General features: G+C 44.1%; 1 protein-coding gene across 1 annotated transcript in view; it reads left to right on the top strand.

The window, feature by feature from the left end:
- Nucleotides 1-300: 300 nt before the first annotated feature.
- The window catches only part of LOC148095497 (membrane-associated guanylate kinase, WW and PDZ domain-containing protein 1-like), a gene marked incomplete at its 5' end in the record, with an annotated part of 49,026 nt that continues 27,120 nt past the window's right edge, over nucleotides 301-22,206 (top strand). Inside the window, 9 exons of the mRNA XM_087837058.1 lie at nucleotides 301-526; nucleotides 1,409-1,491; nucleotides 2,065-2,100; nucleotides 5,354-5,411; nucleotides 6,335-6,468; nucleotides 7,559-7,678; nucleotides 10,051-10,236; nucleotides 10,366-11,025; nucleotides 21,467-21,498. Coding sequence (XP_087693184.1) covers nucleotides 301-526; nucleotides 1,409-1,491; nucleotides 2,065-2,100; nucleotides 5,354-5,411; nucleotides 6,335-6,468; nucleotides 7,559-7,678; nucleotides 10,051-10,236; nucleotides 10,366-11,025; nucleotides 21,467-21,498 — 1,535 coding nt within the window. The remainder of the gene's footprint in view (nucleotides 527-1,408; nucleotides 1,492-2,064; nucleotides 2,101-5,353; nucleotides 5,412-6,334; nucleotides 6,469-7,558; nucleotides 7,679-10,050; nucleotides 10,237-10,365; nucleotides 11,026-21,466; nucleotides 21,499-22,206) is intronic.

Raw genomic sequence — 22,206 nt, 5'->3', positions numbered from 1 at the left:
CTCATTCAGCGAGTCACAGATACACAACAGTAGTGCAGCAGATTGCAAGTTTTACAGTTTCACTCATGTTTACGTGCACTGCTGCCATGTTGGATTGCTGAGTTGGGTTTGGTGGGAGCTTTCCGGTTAACAACTGGTAGCTTGGAAATCCCAGCTTGAAATGGAGCGCACCATTGTCCCAAGGTTAACTCATTGTTTTCACAGCTACTTGTTGCTCCTTGAAAGTGTTACTGGCGTCCTTTAGTTGAAAGATTTTTGACACCAGGCTGTGTGTGTGTTCTGGGTTTTTTGTCCCTCCAGGAGACTCTAGTGAATTAGACGAGATTCATCACTCGGTGCGCCCTTTCGCCCCCCGCCAGAGTGACCTGTCCTACGCTGGGACAACCCCCTCACCACCGGCCACCACGGAGAGCACACAGCAGACACACACTCACCTGAGCCATCCTCCCCCAGAGGATCCGCTGGGACCTCTGCCCGACAACTGGGAGATGGCCTATACCGAGAACGGAGAGGTCTATTTTATAGAGTAAGTACCAAAGGTCGGATTCCAGTAGTGCTTACTCTTAAATCAGATATTATCAGTGTTCACTGTCAATGTGGCTGAATGAAGCTTCCTTTCATTTTGATTAAACTCTGTTTAAAATGGGACATGACTTTATCTAACGCGACACATTTTCTCATGGCTGACTCTCTTTCTGTATTAACCGTCATCTGCACCGTCTAAACCAGATCCAGGTTTCATCTTAATGTGACAGACGTGTGTCGCTGTGGAGAGTACTCGAAGGCTTTAGGAAGCATGAAAGTTTAACGAATGCAGCGTACATTACCAGCGGCTACATGAAGCATAATTCAGGATACCAAAGAGTTCCTCCTGCATCGCTCCTGCAGCCATGAACCTTTAACCAATTTAAAGTCTGCAAGATAGAGAATTAGAGAGAAATTTATTACAGATTACCTGGTCATGCTTTCCATCTATGATGCCTTACTCCTTGCTGTTGTTACTTGCCAAACAGATTCTAATAGATTTGAAATTCCTTAATATTAGGCATAAAACTTTAAATATCCAGTGTAACTTACTTATGTTTATATTGTTCTTCTTTTTAGGATTCTTCCAGCTGTGTTATTCTTCTCTACACCCATTAAAATGAACAATCATAATGTTCTTTTTTACTATTATTAACATGGTAAAAGCATTCCACTTTGCTCAGATTTAAATGTTTCCTGTTTAATCGTTAAGGTTTAATTGACCTGACTTTCAGGGCTTTCAGTTAATGATCAAGTGCCGTGTGTCACGTTTTCCTTTTTTATAAATCAGTCATTCCACCTGTTTCAGGGTCAAATTTCCGACGTCTATTAGCTACCCTCTAATAATTTGTCTTGTCTGGCCTGTCTTGTGTGTTCTGCTTAGCCACAATACAAGGACGACCTCCTGGATAGACCCTCGGTGCCTGGACAAACCTCAGAAACCCCTGGAAGAATCTGAAGATGATGGTATGTGTCTGTCTGTCAATGTTTGTGCAAAATCTTCTGTAAGCTAAAATTTTTTCATTTGTTTTGTTCCGTTGTTTAGAGCATGTTTTTCTACACCGTACCCAAAACCTCATACTCTCATAACACATCTGAGAGGTTCACCCTTTTAGTCTTTAGGTGTCAGTATTGGGTCACAGAAAAAGGTGTGCAGTCCACTGGCTGGTGCCACCTTTGCTCTTCTTCCAGCTGGTTCTTGGAGCAACAAGACCTACACCTTCCATTAATTGCCTTCCCCAATTTTGTAGTCTATTGTTACAGTATACAGAAAAAGAAAAGGTCACAAGCTCAACTCCATTATGGTGTCAAACCACATTCAGAGATCCAGTCTTTAGTGCCGCCTGATTTTAGTAAACATGGTTTTTCAGAGGTTGTTGCTCTGGTTTTGGTTAAATCTTGCCACCCAGTGTCCAGATGTTGTTATTACAGCCGCCTAACTCACAGATGTTTGTCTTTCTGCTTCAATCCACCCCTCCTGCCTTTGCCTTCCCAACAACAATCCTGTGGCGCTGCTGTGCCGTCCACTCGACTGAGTAGAAGGGGTACATACAGAGGAGCTGGATAATGACCTAGGTAGGAACTTCTCTCATCTTTTTGACATGCATCAGTTAGGTGACTGTGACTTTAATCATTCAGAAATGACACATCATGACAATTGTCTGCCCTTCCATTAGTACGTGGGATTTTTAAATGTGCATTTGTATGCGGCCTTGAACATAATTGTCATCAAACCCACATGCCACCAGCCATGCAGGTGCACACTACACAGCCTTACAAAACAGTCCCACATCAGAAGGCCATCATATCAGGCATAAGAGGCAAAAAGCTGATCCAGAGAAGATTGTTGTAATGATGGTTTCCTAATGTGCCTGTCTGAGCCAGACAGCTACAGGCTCTTTGTTCTGATGCCCATCAGCAGACTAACTAGCCTCTCAGACAGAGCGGTGAGTCCACCTGTGCAGGATAAATGGTGTCTGGAGATGATGCCCCGCATGTTATGCACCTGTAATGAATTATTCCATTAGAGGAAATATATCAGAATAATGATTGACATGTGGTCATGGGGTACACACTGCACGGTGCAATACAAGGGGGGAAGAATATAAACGCCCACATCTAATACTGTGATGAAAATCTGTATGAACGTAGTATGTTTTCATCACCGTCATTACTGCTTTAGTAAATATATATTCTATATTAGCACTGTTTAAAATGGTTAAATGTAATATGAAAAGGTTCAACTACAGAGAAACGGCTTCGTTTTAGTCTCTCCAGCTCTTTTTTTCCTGAGCAGCAGAAGGTGTTTCCAGCAAAAAGCAATAAAAGCAGGAAAAAGAGAGCACACCAGATCCAAACAGGTTGATGAGATGCTGCCAAGGAAAACGGAGAATCTATCACCCTTTTATTTCTTTTATTTTTAAACCCACTCCAATTGCTAAGCATCAACAGCGCTTAAATCTTCAGGTCAGACAAGCCCCCCCAACCCTGTCCACAAGACATCCTCAACTGGATGAACGTGCTCAATAATTATCGATCGGCGCCCTCCGATGCAGGTGGGCACAGAAACCGCAATTAAATCCTGCTCTCGAAGGAGACGAGCAGACGAAAGCCTTTTTATGAACGCCGGCACGCATGCCCAAATTCTCACGTACACCCACGTGCACAAGAAGTGCCTCTCTGTGGCAGACTCTTCCTCCGGAGAAATCAATCGCAGCTCTGTATCAACAGAATGAGATGCGAACAGTTAAACGCGTAACTCATCACGCTCGTCTCCCCCTCGAAATCACAATGTGTTCTAGAAAGTGGGAAGAGGGACACGGGGTGAGAGCAAAACACGGCTTAATGAGCGACGACTTTCTCTCCCTTTGTCTTTGCTGTTGTCATCTGTGTTTGCAAACACAGCGAAACCAATGCCAGGCTTTTAGTAGGTTTGCAGCACAGAACGTCCTCTCTCTGCGCTTATACACACACACACAGGTGGTCCTCCCGGAGTGGAACTAGTGCAGTGTGAAATAACGTGGGTGATTAGAATTTTTGCGTGACGCCAGGCGGGACCGCATTCCATTTAACGTTCCAGTTCAAAACATCTAAATGATAATTTACCGTGCTCGCCTTGCGCGTTCACCCTCGCGACATCTCTTTCCCGTAACCTTGCATTTCTTCTTTGCCGCTTGTGCTTTTAGATGCACTTCAGCAGGTGTAGAAAAAGACGGAACCCACAGAAGCCCGAGCCGCTCACACGCACGGTGCTGTTGGCTCTGGTTTCACTAACAAATGATAAATTAATATGTAGACCGCGGCGGCGTGTTTCTGTGTGTCTGCATCTGCAGCTGATTCCACTCTAGCCGAGGTCCTCCTTATTAAAAAGCAGAGGGAAGCTCTCCAAGTTGGATGATTGTAATTACCATCTACTTGCACGCAGGGCAGAGCAGAAATTGGCTGGGGGTAATTCAAATTCAAATTCCAATTTTATTTGTCACATACACAGTACGATATGCAGTGAAATGCTTACACAACTGCTCGTGACCTAAAGAAAAAAAAGGCTATGAATAAGATGGGAAATAAATATGAAAATTTAAAAGGGTAAATTTAACTGGGAAGGAATAAGATAAAATATATAAATTAAAGTTGAAAATAAAATAACTGTACAACAAAATACACAGTATAGAAATATATAAGAATGTATGAATAAATATAAATATATATATACAATAATAATAATAATAATAATAATAATAATAATAATATGTAGAACTTATTGGTCAAAGGAAAGGAGAGGATTACCGGACAATCTGTTTGTAGCCAATTAGAAGCCTGTGACATTATCTGTGTGGAGGATGGCCAGTAATCAATGCTGCTGTAATCAGGCTGGAGAAGTGAATCAGATGGCTCTGTTGAAGATAACAGCTTTGCGCTGCAGCAAGTTTGCACCACTGGATGATTGCACATTGGCACCATATTCATGTCTTTCTATGGTCATCTTTTTGAGTTTCACCTTTTCACGTGTTTTAGCGCTCGCACACGTGTGCTTACATCAGTGTGAACAGTGTCCCTTTCAGTTCTACTCAAGCCGGTTTTAATTCTGCCCACAAAGAGACCAATGTGAAGTAAAATCTGCAACAATCTCTACCAGACACTTAGCGATCCATGTGAAAACTAAAGAGCCTCGGTGCCTTTGTTTAGCCAAGGACAGGTACTTTTCGACCATACCTTTCCAGCGCACTGATTAGAGACGTGTGTTTCTGTGTGATATTCTGTACAATGTTGTTTTTCTTCTGTATGAGGGGAAAGAAAAGAAGAGAAGTCGTTCATTCAGAAACCAACCAATCATCTCACAGAATTTAGTACATGTCTTTTTAGCTTCAATGTATTTTGCACAAAGCTTTCTAAGCCTGGAATTTTCCACCTGCTTCCTGTCATTTATAACTTTACCCGCCTCTTCTTCATTGCCGTTTTTTCCCTGTATTTCTTCCCACTTCCCGTGCTCCTGTCCACTGCCTTCTCATGATTTCCTTCTCATGTGCCTTTCATCTCTCTACCCCCCTCCCCGCATTCATACATCCACCTGTGCCCATGGGGGTCTTGCTCTGTTCTTATCTGATGGGTGGAAATGTCAGCATTGTGAGTGGGACAGAGGTGAGAACAGCCAGACAGCCTGTGAAGCTGTTGAGTTGCTCTGGCCTCGGAGACTGACTGACGGGCCGATTACAATGACGTGGCAAAAGGTCTCTCCTGGCTTTGCCTCAAATGGCTCAATACACGGCTTCCTGCGAGTCAAGATTTACTTACTTCCTTTGTCTCATTATCTTTTTTTTTTTCTTTACAGAACTTCCTCCAGGATGGGAGAAAATAGATGATCCAGTGTATGGAGTCTACTATGTTGAGTAAGTGCACAGGCTGACGTCGCAGAAAAATCTAGAAATAGCTCCCAGCTTCTTCTTCGTGTGCATAAATAGAAGTACATCCACACATTTCTTTTTTTTTTTCTTTCAAGCAACAAAAACTCTTAACCTGACTGCTAATGGAAGAGATCACAGCCAGATTCTTGCTTCAGCTATTTCAGTCCTTTTGTGTCCTGGAAAATGTAGGCCATTGTTTGTGTCATTAACATTCGGAAAAAAATGAACAAAAATACGCAGCGAGCGTGTTTGTGCGAGCACATATGTGCGTATCTCATATTGTGTGACGCCCTGGGGCCTCAGCATTAATACAAATATGTTTCATGCAGGTTTTTTTTAGTTTGTTTTTTTTTTGTTGTTCAAAGCAGCACCTGTGGGCCCAAGGCTGTGGCATTCTCTCTCTCTCTCTCTCTCTCTCTCTCCCCCCCCCCCCCTTTGTTTCTGCAATATTTTTTCTAATATACATTATTCACAGTTTCCTTCATTTGCTGTATAATGTGGCGCTTTCAGGTTCCATTTTTCAGTGCTAGTTAGGTTAGTAGGAAACCTCCCAGGCTGTAATGTGAAAGATATTTGTGGTTTCAGCGAAATTAAGCCATCAGCACAAAAGGATTTATTTGATGTGATTTGTAGGCACGGCTGTGTCATGTGCATCTCAAAGAGAGGTTTCTGTGTAAGCGTGGGTGTGTGTGCATTGTGCCACCATGTATTAATCAAAGCTTATCGCCATGTTTCTCCACTCCCCACCCCAATCCCCTCGCCCTTTGTTGACCCTCTCCCGCTCCGCTGTTACCTTATCCTCTTCTCCGTGTCCCTGCTGTGCTCTCCTGCTGATCTTTACCCCCTCCCCTTACATCTTGTTCTGTATTCTTATGTTCTTTTCATCCACTCCGTCCACCGTCCCAAAGTCATATCAACAGGAAGACCCAGTATGAAAATCCGGTGCTAGAGGCTAAGAAGCGCAGGCAGCTGGAACAGCAGCAGCCTCAGCAGCCTCAGCCCCAGAGCCAGCAGCCACCTGAAGGTGAGCGCTACATCCGAGGTTCGTTCACAAGCCCCCACCGGGGGCGTCATTTTCTTTCTTTCTTATTCATGTGTATAAATGAGTTGCCTGCATGCTCTGCGTGTCTGTCTGTGTGAGTATGAGCGAGTGTGACTTTATCTGCCAATGCCTATTACTGCTACAGTTTTATTTTTGCTGCCAGCTCCTGCCTTATGATTTGCTAAGTGCCCTCCCATAAAGGCATAACTATTATTTGCGGCTGCACCACGCAGCCTTTTTGAAGTTAATTTCAGTTTTCTGTGCTACCTTTTGATTCTTGTTTGCTTGTTATAAATTGGACGAAGGTAGCGACAGGTAAGTTTGGCTCCCACCTGCCTGCTTAAGAGCTGGAGTGGAGACCCTTAATTTTGTGTTACTTAATAAATTGCTGCCAGTTGTAACACTAATAAGAACTCTTCCCAAACACTTCTTCTGAGACAGCTGCCCAAAACCAAGCAACGGGTAGCTCAGTGATGCTCTTACCCTCCTTTCTTTGCATATTCACAGGACACCCTACAGTGAAATTAATTGCAAATGCAGGTCAACTCAAGAGGGAATTCTCCTATTGCACTCCACATTCTGCTCATTCAGCATAAAACATTAGATTCACCTGCTGATTTTTTTTCCCCCAATTGAAGGATGAATCTCTCTGCAAAAGATAAAAATGAAAAAAAAAAACACGTGTTTACTTCATCTATCTGTTATGAATATTATGACAAACTGCAGTCTAGCAAGGTGATTAATCAAAGGTGGTAGGCAGTCAAGAGAAAGGGAATCAGTTGTTCTGGTTTCCCACACCACCAGTTTTATTGAGAAGAGAGATGCGAAACCATATTAATGCTTGTGTTCATACTGAGCTCAGTAGTGAAACATGAATCTGTAGTGGGTAGAAGGCTTCACATCAATCTTTCATCCGCTGTAATTAACACGCTGCACAGTAGTTCTGTCGGCTTCATCGGAGCTGCGTTTGCTTTGTTGCAAGCACACAGCACAGCAGGACGTGTTGTCTTAGCCTCAGTTTCGTTCAGGTAGGACAACTTTGCACCTGTCTAGACTCCATCTCGAGAATATGTGCCTCTCGCTGTTGCAGAATGGATCGAAGACTCGACGATGGCAGGGGCTCCGTTGGCTAGCTATGCTGCCAACCACCAGGAGACCTACAGGGACCCTCAGACAGGGCCCGCAGTGCCCAACGCGATGGGACAAAAACGTAAGTTGTCATCCTCAGAGAGCTAAAGCCCGCAACCAAGCGAAATGAGGATTATGCATAACTTTTTTGTTTCCAGGCGGCGTTACCCAGAGCGACTTATTATAAGTTAAACAAAATTCATCTTTTACAGCTTAGTTTGTTTTCCTGTGCCAGCGCCTCGGGCCCTGTTTGAGTTGTCGTGATGGAGGACCAGAACTGAACTGACACCATAAAGCTTCTCTCTGTATAAATCACATCGTGCATTTTTTATAAGTCAAATTGAACTCGCGTGACACGTGCACTGAACAAAATTTCGTCCAGTCTGCATACTTTTACGAAGACACGCTCTGCCGAGTGCCCTTCCATAAATGTCCCTCTGCCTGTGTTTATCGTGGCAACGTGTTGATTCTCAGGAAACCTCTGCTGTGTTGTTCCACATAATGGCCTGATTTCACCCATCATTTAGTGACACACACACACAAATAGAGAGTCTCGCCGTTACAGTGGGTTTCCTTCTCCTGGTTGCCAGTTCCTTTTATACCGGCCTCCCACTAGCAGCTTGTCTAATTAGCACAGCCATGGCAGAGAATTAACTGCCTCACCCTGTCTCTCCCTCTTACTCTCTCTCGCTGCTTTGTCGGCAGCCTTTTCCTTCTCCCTCATCGATCTCTTTATTTTATAGCGCACATTTGCCGTCTCGCTGCCTTTTGTCTGGTCCCACCCAGCTTTCTGCTTTGGTTTAGGTGCTTGGTGCTGTCCATCTTTTTGTCTTACCCCTCCCCCCACACCCCCAGTCTCAAACTCCTGCTAGCTCGACTGTGCCGGCACTCCATATTACTCCATAGAAAGACATCACTTTTGAAATCTTTTAATCTAACACACTTGCTTTTTATGTTCCTCCCGCTTCCTGGTCTGTTCTTACATCTCTAGATCCCTGGTGGATAAAGCCACCCATATCAGCACACAGTTTAGTTACATTTTCCCTAGTCTAGGGGAAAAAAATCCAATTCAAAAGGCACTGAGCATGAAAACACACATGCACGTAGACAATAAAACACAAGGGCACAGACCGACTCCAAGGGTAATGCATTTTTCATTGAATGCGTAAGCTGTAGCGCTGCCATAACCTAATGTGGTGCTGCAGGTCACCACACAGACGTTCCTTTAGTCTTCATCATCCTCTCTCTTCTTATTTTCTTTTCTGCCAACATCTTCTCAATCATTTGTGTATCCGAAGTATTGTGCGTTTGGCATGCATCGTGTCCTTTAATAGAGAAGCGGAGCTCAGCCTGTGCCTGTGTATTCATATGTTTGTTTTTCATTCCTGATAGAAAGGATACATTTTATCCTTAATGCCGTATATTTAGATAGCAAAGTCAAGAAAAAGAGAGTCGAGTTTAGATGTCGTTTGAGCAGTTGTTCTTTCACAAGATCACTGTCAAATTTTTTTCATTTAGATGTGTCTCAGTTAAACCCTCACAACCAGTGTGGAGTGATACAGATGTCTTCTCAGATGAGATTTCAGCAGCTGATTGAAACAAGCCGGAGACATCGCTTATGCGAACACGACTGTCATGTGACCTTCATCTGAAGCAATGTCATTGCTATTCAGGCTACAGATATCTGGTGCGCCTGTTGTGTCTTCAAATGCCAAACCGCCAGTGAAAGCAAACAGCAGCCTGCATATTAGACATACAAAGAGCTGAAGTGTCATACTATTTTGAAATAAGTTCCTGTCTAAACTGTTTTTGTCCCATCACATCATCACGTTGTAAATTAAAATTATAAGTAATAAATGATCGTTATTATCAAAAAGATAATATGGACTGATTCCAGTGGCGATGACAGTAGATGAGTTCAGATTTAAAGGCTTTGCATGTCTATACTCGGGCTTCTTATTTCCGGTCTTACTCAATGTTTCACTGAGTTGCATGTGCTGAAGAAAGTCATTCAACCATACTCAGTCTTTTCTATATGAACCTTTAATGTAGTTGCCAAATGGGATCAGTTAAGCCGTCAGTTTTACTTGATGCTTATGATTCTGTTCATTCCCTTGAACCTAATTAATCATTTTATTGTAATAGGTCTGTTTTGACCTGTTTGCACCATGTGAGCAATCGTCAAGCAGTGACAGTTGTCCTTGCCTGTTCAAGACAAACACCAATCAGAAGATTTGTTGTGCATTTAATGATACCTGCTGCGATGGTTGCGCAGAGATGGTTTGACACAAGCGAGCAAAGGCTCTTCACTGTAGCAATAATTCTTTACCTGAGGAGGTTTAGTAGCCCCAGGGCTTTGCAAACTGAATTCAACTACTGCTAAACCCAGTTCTTGAGTATCTGTTGTGGCATCCAGTGTGGTGAAAGCTGAGCTATCTGTGTCTGTGTTTTTAGGAGGGAAGCCTTTCTTTACCAGGAACCGATCTGAGCTGAAGGGGACATTCATAAATACCAAACTGAAGAAGAGTCGTAGGGGGTTTGGTTTTACTGTTGTGGGAGGGGATGAGCCAGATGAGTTCCTGCAGATAAAGAGCCTAGTCCTAGATGGCCCTGCCGCCCTTGATGGCAAGATGGAGACTGGTAAGTATCCTGTATTTATTATTAACAAAGGGTAGCTGCATCAGGTGACCCTGAATTGGATACTGATGGATGGATGGATTTTCTACTTGACAAAAATAAATGGACTTCATGCTTTCTCACCCCTTTAAGGTGATGTGATTGTGAGCGTCAACGACACCTGTGTGCTCGGCTACACCCATGCTCAAGTTGTGAAGATCTTCCAATCGATTCCAATTGGTTCCATGGTCAACTTGGAGCTGTGCCGTGGCTACCCGTTGCCTTTTGACCCCGACGACCCAAACACCAGCCTGGTTACCTCAGTGGCTATCCTTGACAACAAGGAGCCCATCATCGTTAACGGCCAGGAGACCTCTAACAGCTACGATTCGCCGTCCAGCCACGGCAGTCAGAACAACAACAATGGTCCAACCAACAGCGGGGTCCCCGTCAACGGCCTCCCCCGACCCCACAGCCCCTCCACAGAGGTGGCTTCTGATACCTCTTCCCAGCATGGCTACCCTAGTGATGTAGTCACCCTGGCCTCATCCATCGCAACGCAGCCAGAGCTCATCACCGTACACATGGAGAAAGGAGACAAGGGCTTCGGATTCACCATTGCTGACAGTCCCGGGGGTGGGGGGCAAAGAGTGAAACAGATCGTGGACTACCCACGCTGCCGCGGCCTGAGGGAGGGCGACATCATCGTGGAGGTGAACAAGAGAAATGTGCAGAGCATGTCCCACAACCAGGTGGTTGACCTGCTCAGCAAGTGTCCCAAAGGCAGTGAGGTCACCATGCTGGTGCAAAGAGGTGAGTGAAGGCTAACTTCTCCTTGCGTTCACTCGCCGTGTCGGTAAATTTGTCACTCGTCTAGTAAATTGTGACAGCAGATGGAGATGATGAACGTGTTGGGAGCAGGTGTCAAGTAGAAATGCAGCAGTTTCTGAGTTATGTGCCCATATGTTGAAGCAGCGCAAAACAAAACAAACCTTTTGCATGCATCTGCTTGATGCTGTTGACAAAAAAAAAAAATAGGCTTCTGCCTTACGGGCTGTTCCCGCTCACAGAGCTCTTTTATTGACACACATTTATTTATTCATGCAAATAGAGGGTGGAAGCATACAAGGGATTGCAAAGGAGGAAAGATAGAAGGATAATTACGGTAAGGAAGGAGCCGCAGAGGAAGTTGAAATAACATTTGAGGATGTGGTGTAGTGTAGTGTGAAGAGAGACCGAGGTGTTTACAGTTATCGGCTCTGACAAGCCAGTTATAGCTGCTTTCCTGAAATGGAAGGCAGGCGGAAGTGGAGAAAGAAGACTAAAAGGTTAGATGGGAGAAGTATGGAAAGAGCGATAAACAGAGGAGAGAAATTCAGGTTTAGTTGGTGTTTTGAGGTCAGAGTATGAATATTCTCGCCCCTTTTCAAAAAGAAAAGGGGCGAGAATGTCTCTGCTCATGTTCATTTGCAGTCTGCTCTGTTTCTGTTTGCTGTGTTTGCTGGGAGAGAGAATGTCTAGTGTATTTTGGGGTTTTAGTGTAGTCCCACGTTCAAGCTCATCACTTTGAAGATGCCACCAATTGTGCCGGCATGCCTTTTATCCACCCACCTGGCTCTCCGCCTCGATATAAGCCCGCGACATTTTGCCCTTAACGTAAAAAAGATCCGGTGCTAGCCGGTTAACGTTAGCGCTGTGAAAATGGTGCAGCCGCGTGTAAATGCCTGTAATTCGCCGTGCGCCACTCAGCCTTTGTCATGGCTTCTGATTGAAAATCACGGTAGCACAGGGGCACTAAATGAAAACAAAGCAACTGTGAATAGGATAAAACTGAAATGATTGAATTTCGGTATTTTCCCTCCAATCCCCCCTCAGACGCGCAGACCTCCGCCGCTCTAAACGCCCTGTGTGATACAAGTAATTGGACCATTTTCTCTGCCAGACTCTCCTTTTGCTTGCTTTAGGGCTTATTAATTCTAGTTACTAAAAGGTTTTGTGTGTGTCTTGTGTACACGCATGCAGTTTATCTCCGTCATAAGGTTAAGTGCTCAGAACTGCCAAGGGAAATTGGTCAGATGAATGGCAGGCAGCTCGCACTGTAATCTCGCATGGAATCTTTTTTCTTTTTCTCTTTCTGAAGTTGTATCTCAATCTTTTTCTGCCACAGTCTGTTTGTCTGACTTCTCAACAAATGGCTAAACCTTCCAAAAACTGCACAGACCAAACGGCTTCTCTACCCTCCTCTCTGGCTTTTGGTAATGAGTAGTATTTCCTCATCACGCTTGTGTACACAAGTGCGTAAAGCGATTCGGCCTCATCTCATCTCAGGCAGGAGCTTAATGGGCTGTCAAGGAAACAGACGTCAGTTTAATTGGGCTTCTGTAAATGCATTGGCTGGCTGCGATCGACACAGACAGACTATGACAGTAGAATGATACTGGAGGAAACCCAAGGATGGTATGGATAAAGTATGAGGAGCATTTTAAGCGAACCAACATTACTGATTGCTCTTTATGGTGGCTTTTATTGCACTAGAGTTTGTACAAAGGGGTGGATACAAAAGCAGGAAACTAACACATTTCCTTCAGATTATTATTAGAAAGTGATCCGCTGACTTGATGGCTCCAACATCAGATATCTAACTTTTAATGTAGAAATAGGACAGCAGAGGTACAAATTAGATTAGTGCATGTTCTTCACCTTCTTCGTCTAAACTTTTTTTTTTTTTTAAATGAAATCAGTCTTTGTGACTTTGGACTGCATTTTATGTTGATTTTCATGTTTCTGTTCCTAAAAGCAAGACATCAGAAATGACAATACTCCAGTCATGTTGACATTAGTACTGAGAAATCTCATGTCTTTCCAACAATTGAATTCTGAGAGCTGTGAAGCTATGAAGTCTATCCAAGAATAAAAGTCATCAAAAAAAAAAAAGAAGGAAAAAAAATGTAAGTTTAAGTTTCCTGGAATTCTGGCCGTGAATCTGAAATCAATATATAATGAGTTTTCATTTAAACAGACAGCAGCCTGCAGAATAAACTCACAAAGACAACTAAAAATACCCGGTGCACAGCAGTGGTTCTCTCCTGGGTGCTAGCTAGTCAAGAATAAACCACATGAAACCCAAAAACTAAATTCCAGCTCTTTTAGGGGATACTGGTATGTGAGCATGATGTAGCGCCAATCTAGTATCGTGATGGGAGGTGTAACTTGCTTTTAATCAAATTCTGATCAAATTCTGACCTTTGCAATACTGGAAGACCCAGATTATTAATGTTTATTGTCTTGATAAATAACTTAAGCAATGACACTTTGAAGTTAACAAAATCGTTGACAATTCATTTTTCCCTAATTAATTCTCCGCTAACTGATTCGCTGAATGTTTGCTTTAGCACCATTTTTGATCACATCTCCAATGTGTTCTCACTGGACAAATAATTTTTTCCTATGGCCTTTTTGTGGCAGGATAGATGAGTAGACTTTGTTTAGATATTATGGCTGACTAAATCAGTTTAAGAGAATGAGCGAATACCTGGGTCCCTTTTTCTCCATCAAAGCTTATTGATATACACTGTGTCCCACTGTGTATCCCTTCCTCCCACACGTTTCCCATCCTTTAGAGTCTTTAAGCATGTTTAGGCTGCACATTTTGTGTGTGTGTGTTTGTGTTTGTGCTGCTGTTCATCATTCGCTTGTCATGTGTATTTCTTTCTTTTTTCTTTCTTTTTTTCTTTTTTACATTTACACTCTGGGGAGCACATCATCTAAGGCTCTAGTCATGGTGCCTTAATTACTGTCCTGCTCACACTCTCTTCACTGCTGTCTCAATCAGGATCACTCCACCAGTAGCAGCAAAGCACACCGGCCTCTAATTGGGGTCCTGATGTCAGCTTTGCTTATAATACACATACGTCTTTTCTTTGCTTCCCTCTCTCTCTCTGTGTCTCTCTCCTTCCAACCAAACGCTGCTTGCTTACAGGCATTCACTCAGCCAGTCTCATGAACATGAACAGTCATGCATCCAATTATAGATTAAAGGCAGAAAGACTCTGGTTCAGCCTTAATTGGTGGAAATCCACCTCTCCTCCGCCCCTCCATCCCTCCTTTTCCGTTTCTGTTCCCCCACTGCCAGGATGGAGATTCACACCTGCTCGCCCACGTAAAGATGGGAGCCAATCCCTGAGGACTAGCGCGCGAAGAAGCAAACTCGTTAAAGCCGCTGCGTGCAACAGTATGCCCCTCCTCTCACTTGCCTCTCTCCCTCATTTAAAAGATTTGGAGGAAGAGCCATGCAACGGGTCAGCGTGGAGACACTTTAACAGTGCTTCGTAGGTTAAATAGTGGGTTTTAGACACTTGACACTCTGTCATGTACTTCCTATAAGCGCGCAGGAATGATTTATTACCTCAGTCAGGTTTTGTAATCCATTGTGCTTTCATTTGTCTAATTACACTCCTGTAATGGGCTCATTTTCCCCTGCCTGTCTTCTCCTGCCCTCACTGATGCACCAGCATAATTCATTTTGGCCCCTGATGTCTTGCCGTTGCATAGATGCTAATTTCCATTACCCCACTCTCTTTTGTCCATAGGAGTGCATACACCTGTTGTATAGCTGTTTGTCAGTGAAAACTAGTTTCGGTGCAGTTTTTCTGAAACATAGCTTCCTAGCAGCTCCGGCAGCTCGTGTCATTAGTCAGCTCAGGGAAAAAAAAATTACGTCTATTTGTCTCAGCATGGATGCAGAGTTGCATTATTTTCTTTCATTTTTTTACCTGTTTGAAAATCCAGGCAGGAATGCACGGTAATGCGCGCTGGGCTAGCAGCAAACTGGTCATACCAATGTACATGAAGGGGGAAGGATACGTACCTCTGGATGACAAATTAATGGAAAAATCAACTTACATTAAGGGCCTGATTCACTAAGCAGGGCAAATGGAAGCAATGGGAGTGGAAAGTCCTCCGGGTAATCTATTAACAGAGTGTAAATTTATAAACACAGGCGCAGCCACTTCAGCTCAATAATAACCTAATGTAGTTTACTAATGGCAGCGCAAATGAGCATAGGGTTGCAAACAAGCAGGCCCGATGAGGGTGTGAGTAATCGACTAACAGCACAGACACAGCTTGTTACTTGTAATCTGACAACATAATGTAAGCGTAGGTTTTACCCACATTTCGCTCAGGAAGCAGCTTGGCAGCACAGGCCAGGGGGAGGCGGAAGAATGGTGGAAAAACCGGAGGTGTTAATAGAGGAACGACTTTGGAAAACAATACTTTAAACTGGCTCATAAAAAGGGAGTTCTCAACACCACTGTGGTCAAGGCGAATGCTAAAGTGACTGTATGAACAGTGGAGAAGCCCAGATACAAGGGACAGTTTTGGAAATGTGGAAATCTGTTATACTAATTACAATGAAATCATGAAAATGGTCATTTGAATGTTGTTAAGCTGACAGTTTCATGTATTTCTTGGTAGTTTTTTTCTTTGAGAGGGATTATTAAAGCTCTTGATGTCCTAGAAATAAGAAGGAGGACAAAAATATCATAAGGTTAATAATAAAGGTTTGGATACAGTGGCTTTTGTGACGTTCTTGATTCGGAAGCTTCAACAAATTAAAAAATTTCTTCCAACAAATTTAAAAACAACATGCCTTGGCTGTTGATAAGTTCTGATGGCGCTTTCCTCTGGTATTCCAATTAAATTACCATTAGAGGAGAAAATTCTCTCCCTTCTGCTCTGCGTGCTCTTGTCTCAGTGCCGCCTCCTCCCAGCATCCACAGCAGTTTATGTCCAGAACAAAATAGGTTATTGAATTACTTATTTTTAAAGCATTAAATAACCACTTATACAGTGTATCAATCAATTCCCTCATTTGGTGTTTTGATGGTGGTGGACAGTGCTGTGCAACACGTGTTAAGTCACTCAATGGTATTTAATTGAATTGAGATCAGGTGACTGTAAAAGGTATATCATGTGATTACCAGCATTTACATCATAGTCTGCAAACTATTCAGTAACCTCCTCGAGCTCTATGGATGAGGACATTGTCATGCTGAAAGACACCACTTAAATCACTGTGGAAAGGTTTAATTATAGGATAAATCTAATCAGTGAAAACAACTTTGTATTGATTTGCTGCGACCATTTCCTCTAAGGGGACAAAAGGCCTAAAAACAAACCAGCAAAAAACCCGTAAAGCATAACAGAGCCCATGGAGTCCCTTACCGTAGGGGCAAGGCTTTAGGCTTTTCCTTTAATTAACTGGAGCCGCAGTGGATGAGGGGAGAAGGGGGAAAAAAAATGGTGGCAGGAACGATGTCAGAAGATCAGAGAGATGATGAAAGAGCAGTGTAGAAACCCCCATGATGCTCTGCTCTCTGTCTTTTCCTCTCTTTCCCTCTGCTTCATGACTCATCAATCATCAGTGACACAACAGTCCCTGCTTGGCAATCAGGCCTCTTGCGTCTCTGCTCTCAAAGTGAGATATGGACCCTTTCTCTCCGTAGCAAGCAACGGGTTACAGGAGTGAAACAGCCAAGAGGTTTAAATTATTTCATGTGTCAAAGTATTTGATGAACCCCCCGCTGCCTGTAAAGTTACTTTCTTTTATTTCCTTTGAATAAATGAGGGGCCCAAAGACGTGTCCAAGACTTTAGATTAACTGCATGGCTCCTTGGAAAACTCTATTAGCATTCACTTACAAATCATCCTAGAAACAGCATTCACAAGTCCACTAGAGTTCACTTGGGACCGAGTGATGTAAATTTCCTCATCTGAAAGCGAGCACAAGGGTCAGTGAAAACATCCGCGTGCCTGCCAACCGGGTAACGGACGTCAGAGAAGTCACAGGAGTGACTCCAGCATGTCCGGGTCCACAAAAGACTGTAATCGATGCCTTGGTGTTATAGCAAGAGGGCAAAATCCCCTTATTTATCTCTACGCAGCATGCAGGTGACTTCATGTACCCTTAAAGACACTCACAGTTTAAATACAAGTTTCCCTATGTGTTGTCCATCAGCATGCAAGGAACGTAAGGAGGGTAACCTTAGGATTAAGGAAGGTATGAAGGTAAAAACACCAAGTGGGTCCTTGTCACAGTAGATGGCTCTTATTGGCGTAATGGTGGGCAAGTGCACTGATGGCTTGTAAGTGCCTCCTGTCAAAAAGCACTCCACGGATCTGTTTTCTTTAAGGGCGCACACTGATAGACGGGAACACAATTATGTGAAACTGCATAACCTACATAAACAAACTCAGAGTTACCGGCACGCACATTCATAAGACTCGTTTAGTGTCTCCAGTCTTCTACACAGCCATTAGAAAGAGATAAACGCTGATGATGGCTCCCTGCACAGACTAAAGCAGGAAATCAATTCACTGTATGGGCAGGAAGTGTTGTATTTTTGCCCACTTCGCATTAAAAATTCTGCTGACTGAACGTTCCAGTGGCACCATAACGAACAGCATTGCAGTTCAGAAAAGCAATGATCGCGGGAGCAGCCTGCCCACCGGGTGCCCACGATTCACCTCTGCTCGTTTTTTTTGGCTCGCTAGGGGCTCGAGTTGGTGAATCATTGCTTGTTGCGCGGCGGGGACGAAGTGAGCCTTTCTCGCTCCCTGAGCCCCTACCAATCTCCCATGTCTTCACACCTCTGTAGCCACTGGGCGAGTCGTAAATCTCCAACATTGCACCATCTTTTTGTTTCCATGACAATGCTCCGCAGATAATTTGCGCTGGCGTCTCCCCTGGGCGGATGTGTGCATTTGGGGGAGGAGGGGATTTCACCCCAGATTTAAAGTTCTAGAAGAGAAACACTCCCCAGTTCACCATTTTTAATTTAAAGAGGGAAAAAAGGACAGTTTCTTTCCCCATAAGGAAACCTGTTACCTTCCACTGTGTTTTCTTTTTCTTTTTTTAACCTGTTCAACCTGGTCATCTTTGCTATTTAGCCACACTGGCACTTGCACACATAGAAGGATCCTCAGTAACGCTGCACATAGCATGACTGTCACACTCAGGATGCCGATGGACACGGCTGATATGAGCTTTTCACTCCTTCACTGTACAGCAGAAAGCAGCTCACCACAACAAGCGTTGCTTAGAGACCATCTGTCAGTTCCCCACGGTCACCAGGCACTGTCGCCACGGTGACAGATGGACCTGCCTGTTGGAAGCCATCACTCCTCGCCGAGACCTAGTAGCACATACACACAGACACGCACCGTGGACAGACAACATAATCTGCTTAGTAATGGTTTCCGTTTAGTAACTGCTGGGTTGCCAGGTTGGTGCAACAGTTCCTATCTGTTGCAGGGTAGTGTACAAGGTGTACTGCTTTTTGTCAGACTGTACCCACCTTTGGCAGCTTGTTTTGCTGAATTTTTCGCACACAGATTTTGACTTGGTGTGTCAGTGCTTCGATTTGTATGTATTGATTCTGTTGGTAACAGTTCTTACTTTAAACTGTGCTAGTTTTCGCCTAAAATTCTTTGCCATGGTAAACTCAGGGTGTTCATATGAAAAGAAAACCAAGTCATCTTCCCTCAACTTCATGTGTTTTATTTCCTCTGGCAGTCAAACAAAAGTATTACTTCAAGCCACTTAAATTAATCTGTCACAGTCCTCAAAGATGCAGTAGAGTTCATTACTTTCCTGTCTTTGAAATTCACGCCGCTCTGTTGATATCTTCAATCATAAAAAAGAAAAATCCTAGTAGTTGGATTATTGGCTCTTACAAAAGAGTCTCGTGCCACTCGTGTTTAAGATTTGGTAAGCAGAGTAAAATGAAATGAAAAAGCGCCCACAGTGGTTCTGGTCCATTATTTGAGAGCTGGAGGCGCTGAGGATTTAGCTGAGCTCTCTCACTCAGGCTGTCAGTCTGCCGGCCAGGCCAAATTGCCCACCTGTCTAAAAATGCTCTTTCTCTCCTCGTGTGTGTAATTAGGACCGGAGGTTGGCCCAAACATCCACAATCCCTTTTGATCTGAGAGACGCCCACAGATGTAAAGCTAACCTTTGCACAGTTGTGTTTTCCCTGTTTTTATTTGCTTTATGATTGAAACCGACATTTATTTCAATAATTGATTTATCTCAGTTTTTCCTATCCGATGTAGTTTCTCCAAAAAGTTGGAATATGAAACAAAAGCATAAACTCTAAATGGAATTCATGCACTTGCAGATTTCATTCTATTAAACTGGAATTTGATGTTTAAGTGAGTTTTGAGACGAAGGCAACAAAAGACTGAGGAAGTTGTGGCACGCTTGTCAAAACATCTAGTAGAGTATCTTGCAACTAATTAGAGTACAGCATCACTAAAAGACTAGAAATATCGCTATGCAGCTTGCAAGCACAAAAAAGAACGCCTCTCATGTTGTTATTGTTTAAATAACAAACATATTCAGTTCGTCTTTCAATTTTTAAAGCTGTTAATCCAAAAAAGCAAGCAAAAAACATGTGCTGCACATTATGAAATTCTGAATTTTGTGTGGCTGCAGAGCCGCTAAGAGGCACTGAGAGGGAGCAGCGGCAGATCAATTGCAGTGGACAGATGAAGGATAGTAAAACACTGTCCTGAGTCCTTGACTGACAGCCTCCTCGGTCCAAAGAGAAAACCTTGGGATTCAGTGGGATTATGTCTAGTATGCATCCTTTTTTTTTTTTTTTTTATCAGATTGTTTCGCACTTCTGAATGAATGATTCCTATCGATTTGAAAAGGGGAGTAGCGGGGAAAGAAGGAAGAACTGCAGACGCAACACAGCTGGAGCTGTCAGTTGTGAATGAACCCAGATGTCTGAGAGATAAAGAAGACGAGCGCGTGTGTGTGCGTGTGTGTATGTAAGATGTTATCCTCTCAGCTTCCCTAAAGGATTGACACACAGTAGTGGCCCATTTTCGCAGATGAAGCACAGCCTACTCTTGTGCGTGCTTTAACACATCTTTTGTATGTCAGAGGAGCGTGTGTTTGGCCAGCACTCCACTCGCTGCTGAACTGTAACGTTGTAGATGGAAATAAAACCACACTTCTTGTATTTTCTTTCTTTCGCGCACTCCTCCACGCGTTCTCATATCCGTGCTGCCGCTTTTTTCACGCGGAGCCGAGGGAGGGAGCGATGTGTCTAAGGAGCGCGTTTACCTGGTCGGAGCCGAGCTGTGTTGGTATTTCAGTAATCTGTCAGTCTTTTCCGTCTGTGTGCGCGCTTTGTCAACGATCTTGCTGCAAACGATATTTTCTGGTCACTGCTCACTTGGGCAGAAGCAGCGTGGCTGTCATACTTTAAGCACACCTTGATTTGTGTCGGACGCCTGCCTGTGAGAGTGCATGTGTAGCTGCATAGATGTTTACCAGCATGTGGGGGTGGGAGGGGAGGCTGGGATGGAGCGTACAGAAGAAGAAGAGGGAGGGAGGGAGGGTGATGATGCTGAGGGAAGAAAAGGGAGGGAGGGAGGACAGTGTGCAGTGAAGTAAGAGAGAGAGAGAGGGAGAGAGAGAGAAAGGAACAGGGACAGGAAAAAAAGGAAAAGGCAGCAGGGAAGGGAAAGACTGGGAGGACGCGCCAACTGCCTATAGATGTTGGAGCCTTTGACAGCGGAGCGTGGTGCTCAGCGGACACAGGAAGATGGTCTCAGTAAGAGGGGAACTGACGGTTGCCTATAATTTAATGTTCAATATCTTGGACTCCTTCTCCATGGGTAATGCTACGGCCAGGAACTCCAGAGCAAAGCTTGCTTTTCTCCTCTTTGACAATCTTCTTTTTATTCGCCGGCTTTAGGTGCTTTCCAGGATCCTGTCTTTCCCCTTAACTCTCACTCGTCCTCCCTCAAACACACGCTCACTTGTGCGCGCCTCCGTTGGGTAGCCAGGGTCTCGAGAGCGCTGGCTTATCCCCCCCGGCGCTGGCCGCGCTCTTCTGCCGCACCAGTCAAGCCAAAACGCTGGCCGCGGCAGCGATGCAGATAGATCGCGCTGCCTGCTCCCCACCTCCCCCACACCCCCCTCCTCCAAAACGTAAGCCACGGATGGGCGAGCGAATGAAATCAAGCAGGGAAAGAGAGGAAAGGAAAGAGAATGAGACGAGAGCTAGATTTGCTCTGTTGTGACAATGTTGGGGAGTCTGCGTTAATCTTTTTTTCCCCACCCATGTTTTTTTTAATTTCCCCTTTATTTTAATGTGAAATAAATGTTCTAACTCCTTTGGTAACATTTTTCTCTTTCTCTTTTTTTCCCCTTCCGTTTCTCTGTCTGGCTTCACAGGAGTGGCACCTGCAAAGAAGAGCCCTAAACTGGTAAGTAGTTGTTTTAATCTTAATTTTTACATCCATCCACCTCTGTCCACCTCAGTCCTCTAACCACATGCGTGCGTCTTTCTGAGGGATGTCTCAATATCATCATCTCTCCCTTTCCCACCTCATCACTAACTCTAACTGCAACTTGTGCTCATGTTGTGGGTCGGTTTGTGGACATGGGATACTGTACCGTGTGGGGGTGGATTCCTGTAGCTTCACATTAGCCCCCCCCTTCTGACGGGGGATGGGACGAGGAGCTTTGATGCACCGCGTGAGCTGGGTTGCTAACACGCCGATGATCGCATCGCACTGAGTGCTAAGTTTGCAGTGTGAGCATTGATGTATGATCACAGCTGAGAGACTGCTCCATCCTGTAATGTCTTTATTAAAAGAGAGACCCCTGTAGACTTTGCAACTGAGGACATGTTTGCCAATATTGTTTTGCAGGATGATTTTGACTCTCCACACAGAGATTACACTAGGAGGATATGCAGTGGTGCTTTTGAAATGATGGTGCTGTAGTATTAGCGCTGGGTAGTTAATGGTATTCTCATAGCTGTGCATAAGTGGTACAGTTCAAGCGTCACTCATGATGGTATTGGAGTGTATTAGTGCGCACAGCATGGGTAAGCCCCCCCACTGTGTAGGCACCACTAAAGGTGCAGGATATTATACAGTTTTATAGAGAAGCGATGTTAAACATAAGGC

This window comes from Neolamprologus brichardi, unplaced genomic scaffold (assembly GCF_056152115.1).
Source record: "Neolamprologus brichardi isolate AB-2024 unplaced genomic scaffold, ASM5615211v1 NODE_ptg000080l+_length_49393_cov_1, whole genome shotgun sequence".
Taxonomy (NCBI): Eukaryota; Metazoa; Chordata; class Actinopteri; order Cichliformes; family Cichlidae; genus Neolamprologus; species Neolamprologus brichardi.
Note: the sequence above shows the minus strand (reverse complement) of the source record. Positions and strands in the feature narration are given on the sequence as shown.